Source organism: Phaethon lepturus, unplaced genomic scaffold (assembly GCF_000687285.1).
Source record: "Phaethon lepturus isolate BGI_N335 unplaced genomic scaffold, ASM68728v1 scaffold33750, whole genome shotgun sequence".
NCBI lineage: Eukaryota > Metazoa > Chordata > Aves > Phaethontiformes > Phaethontidae > Phaethon > Phaethon lepturus.
The window spans coordinates 7,322-11,167 of NW_010513124.1; the positions used below are offsets into that span (position 1 = coordinate 7,322).

Consider the following 3,846-nt stretch of genomic DNA (forward strand, 5'->3'; position numbering starts at 1 on the left):
ATGAGCCCTGGCGCAGGGACAGCCAGCACTGGCCCGGAGAGCCCCCTTAACCACACGCCTTCACCGCTCGGAAATCTCCCGATTCGTTTTATATTCTGGAAAATGCCAAGCAGGCTGCAGATTCTAAGAGAATTTTGAACGAGTAAATTGATTAACGGCAGGAAGGTGCTGGGGGTGGAGCAGGCAGACAGGTACAGATGCGGGGAGGGGACAGTGCAGCTCTGAAGCCTTTCAACTCCCTTGAAATCCCTTGGTGCCTGGGAGCACGTGGCCCTGGTTTAAGGGTGAACACACCAGCAGTGAGGACCAACAGTGTGTGGGCACCGCAAAAGGGAGCCATTAATATTTAAAGATGCCGTATCTGCTCCAATGTCTCTGCGCTCTCCAGTGAGACACGACCGATTAACCACGTGGCACAGCCACCCAGTTCACAAGGGACGGTTGCCATGTCTCTTGCAGGAGGAGACAGAGCGATAGCAGGGGCTGGGGCACCCTGGGGTGTTCGGCAGCCCGGCGAGAGGCCACCCTTGGCTGCCTGAGGAGCAGGGATCCCACTCAAGGCCCGGACCAAGGAGTGCTGTCAATGGGACAGCAGCTCCGGGAGTCCCTGCGGACTCAGGGCAAGTCAGGCAGCTTCTCCATCCCTGTCCCTGGGCTCGTGCTTTTCGGCCCACCCGGCACTCGGCAGCCCTGGGCAAGCTCCAGCAGTGCCCCCCGCTCTGCTGCTGCCCCCCTGTCCAGGCACACAGAGCTTGCAGGGAGCGCGGGAGCTGGGGGCAACTGGGTAGGGCCCCCAGGCTGAGCACGGCTCCTTAGGGCCACAGGGTGCTACTGGCAGAGGCTCCTGGGCAAGTCAACCCGTCCTGGGTGTCTGGCCCCATTAGGAACGAGAATTTAGGAGGTGCAGCCTGTCCACATCGCCACCCAGCCTCTGGGGTCCAAGAAGCTGCTTTTCCCATGCTAGGGTCCCACCTGTGGGCTGACGCCGTTGGTGGTAGATGTGCAGTGCTCCTCCCTTGTCCACCCGTGTCACCACCTGGTACTCGGTGCTGTTGAAGCGGTTGACCCGGATGACGCTGGTTTTCTGCTGGGCGTTGGCATTGTCAGAGTTGGTGGCGTAGAGATAGTTCTCAAAGACGGTTAGCCCATAGAGGTGTTCAATCTGGAAGGCACCGCGCAAGTATCCATGAAGAATTCAGGAAGAGACATGAGAACCCCGGCTCGAAGGTGTGCAAAGTCCCCGATCCCTGCCCCTGATCCCTCTCTATGACTCTCACCCCCACCTCATTTAGGGCATGAGATTGGGCTTGGCAGGTGGGTGCTGCAGGACCAGATGGTGTTCAGCAGCTCATGCCTTTTCTTTGCTGGACTGGCAAAGTCAAGCCTGTGGACCAGTGCCCCACAGCAGGCCAAGCTCAGACATGCCTCTAGCACGCTGCCATAAGGCCACCCAGACCCCGACCTGCCTCTGGCCCCACTCACCAAGATGCCCTGGATGATGGTATGTCTGTTCTTGCCTTCGTAGTCCACCACCTCAATATAGTCCAGGTATGCATCAGCCCAGTACACCAGTCGGTTCACCAAGTCCAAGGTGATGCCATGGGGGAAGACAATCTTGCTGTCCACCAGCTTGGTGCGGTTCTGCCCGTCCATGTCGCAACGCTCCACCTTGGGGATCTGCCCGTAGTCGGTGAAGAACACTTTGCTGTGTGAGAAGGGCAAACGCAGAAGCTCAGAGCCTGGATGTCACGTTCAACCCCGAGAGAGGGAGGACACAGACACACACGCACGCTCACGCCTGCAGACATGGGCTTGCCCCCCTGGGCACAAGGGTGGCTGGGGTCCACGACAGCAGCTCCCGGCCAGGGCCAGCCCAGGGTAGCTTCTCAGTGCCTGCATGGCCCAGCTGGGCCAAGGGCTGGCAGCACCTGCCTGCCCCTGCTGCCAAGCACGGCAGCAGAGGGAACTCAGAGGAGCCACAGCAACCTGGGCAGAGATGCTGAGACAGGTGGACAAAAGCTTCAATGAAGATTTGCTGGTGTCACCAGGAAGAGATCCAGGGCCCTCCACCAGCAGACACGTTAAAACACAACCTGATAGATCTGCCTAGGTGCTGCGCGCCTGAGGGCCGTCCCGCCTGCAGCAGTCGCTGCTGGCACGGCGCTTCCCAGGCACGGCGCAGCACAGAGCTGGGCCTTGGCACTGCTGCCCCGAGTGCCCGGGCCGTGCTCTGCTCTGCCCACCGTGGCCTCGGCCACGCCGGCTCCCCACTCCCAGGGTCCAGCAGCTGCCGTGCGTGCCCCGAGCTGCTCCAGTGACTCAGTATCCCAGCTTGCACAGGATTTTGCAAAAGGCAGCTGCCTGAGAGTTGCCATCTGACCGCAGCACCCTTATAAATAGGCACAAGCGGAGCTGCTCGATCCATACAGGTATCTGACTGTTTTCGTTCCCAAAAGCCAGTGCAAAGCTGTAACCACACAGCCACGTGCTGGAAGCAGCAGCTTGTCCTGAGCCTGGCCAGGTCTGTCCTGCAGGACCGAGCACCAGAAAAGCCACTACTCAGGGCAGGCAGAGCGGGAAGCACCCCTCCAGAGAGGGTCTTCTGGACACAGCACGCAGGTACAGGAGACCCCACCAGCCGCAGACAGAAGGACCACACACGTGCCAACTGTCACAAAGAACAATTGATTCTTCTAATTCTGAACAATAATTCTTCTAATTAAGAAGACCGGGCTTAGATGCTGATGTTCCCCAGTGCCGCACCGGTCTGGCTCTGCTCCCACACAGGCGCCTGTCCCCAGTGCAGTGCCAGCTGAGCAGAGGCTCAGACTGCTCTGACCCACCCCTAAGGACCAAACCTTCATCTCCGAAACTGGCTGGTACCAGTGGGCTGCTTAAAATGCTACTGATGTGACTACCTTACAGTGCATGGTCCTGATCTCAGCCGAGGGATAGAAAATGCTGCAATTCACTCAGTGCTAAAGCCCAGAGGGGCCCTTGCTGCTGGGTGAGTCACTTCTCCAGCAGCATCCCTGCTACCCCGCTTGAGTGCAGCAGCTGGACCTTCCTGGACCACTCCTCAAATCAGTGGTGCAGGTCCAGGCAGCAACACTGAGCCCTCCCACCCCCAAGCAGGACTCTTACCCCATAGCTGGGTCCAGCGCTATCCCCTTGGGGTTGTACAGCTCCAGGTCCAGCAGCGTAACGCAGGTGACTCCATTCTTGTTGCAGACAAAGATCCTGTCATCGATGTCATCGACGAAGTAGAAGTTGCCCGTGAGCCAGTCAATAGCCATCTGCTCCACATCTAGGCCGTGGGAGAGGCGGCGTGAGGAGAGGTTAGGCAGGCAGGGAGGTGGGAGCCCTACACATGCCCGTGGTCTCCGACCGCTTCCCAGCGCACCAGACGTCTCAAGCACAAACGCAGCTGAGAAGCGAGGCTGTGTGAGCCACAAAGGAGCTGTGATTTGCACTGTACCGGCAACCTGGCCCTGGCACCCTGTGTGGGTCAACACCACAACCCATCCTCTCCTCCCGAGGGAGATGGGAGCTGCCACCAGCCAGGCAGCCCAGCTGCAAGCGGCAGCACTTTCAGAGACATCACACGCAGCCAGGAAAGCATCCCCACGGGAACACCGGCCCGAGCAGAGGGAAGGCTCTGTGAGACAGGCACTGGGGCAGGGAGGAGGCAAAGTCAGCTCCTGGAGAGCCGAGCAGCAGAGAGGGGGAAGAGGCTCAGAGTGCAGCATCAGGGCGGCATATGTCTGCCGAACCCGTGCTCACGGCAGCGCCGGGAGGGACCGCGGCAGCTGGGGGCCGTAGGCAGAGCCCCGCGTGGGTGAGGCG

At 59.9% G+C, this 3,846-nt stretch overlaps 1 protein-coding gene across 1 annotated transcript in view; it reads right to left on the minus strand.

Annotated features, from left to right (window-relative positions):
• The window catches only part of LOC104622492 (low-density lipoprotein receptor-related protein 1-like), a gene marked incomplete at both ends in the record, with an annotated part of 8,828 nt that extends 5,521 nt beyond the window's left edge, over nucleotides 1-3,307 (minus strand). Inside the window, 3 exons of the mRNA XM_010289299.1 lie at nucleotides 973-1,162; nucleotides 1,483-1,705; nucleotides 3,145-3,307. Coding sequence (XP_010287601.1) covers nucleotides 973-1,162; nucleotides 1,483-1,705; nucleotides 3,145-3,307 — 576 coding nt within the window. The remainder of the gene's footprint in view (nucleotides 1-972; nucleotides 1,163-1,482; nucleotides 1,706-3,144) is intronic.
• Between the last annotated feature and the right edge of the window lie 539 nt (nucleotides 3,308-3,846).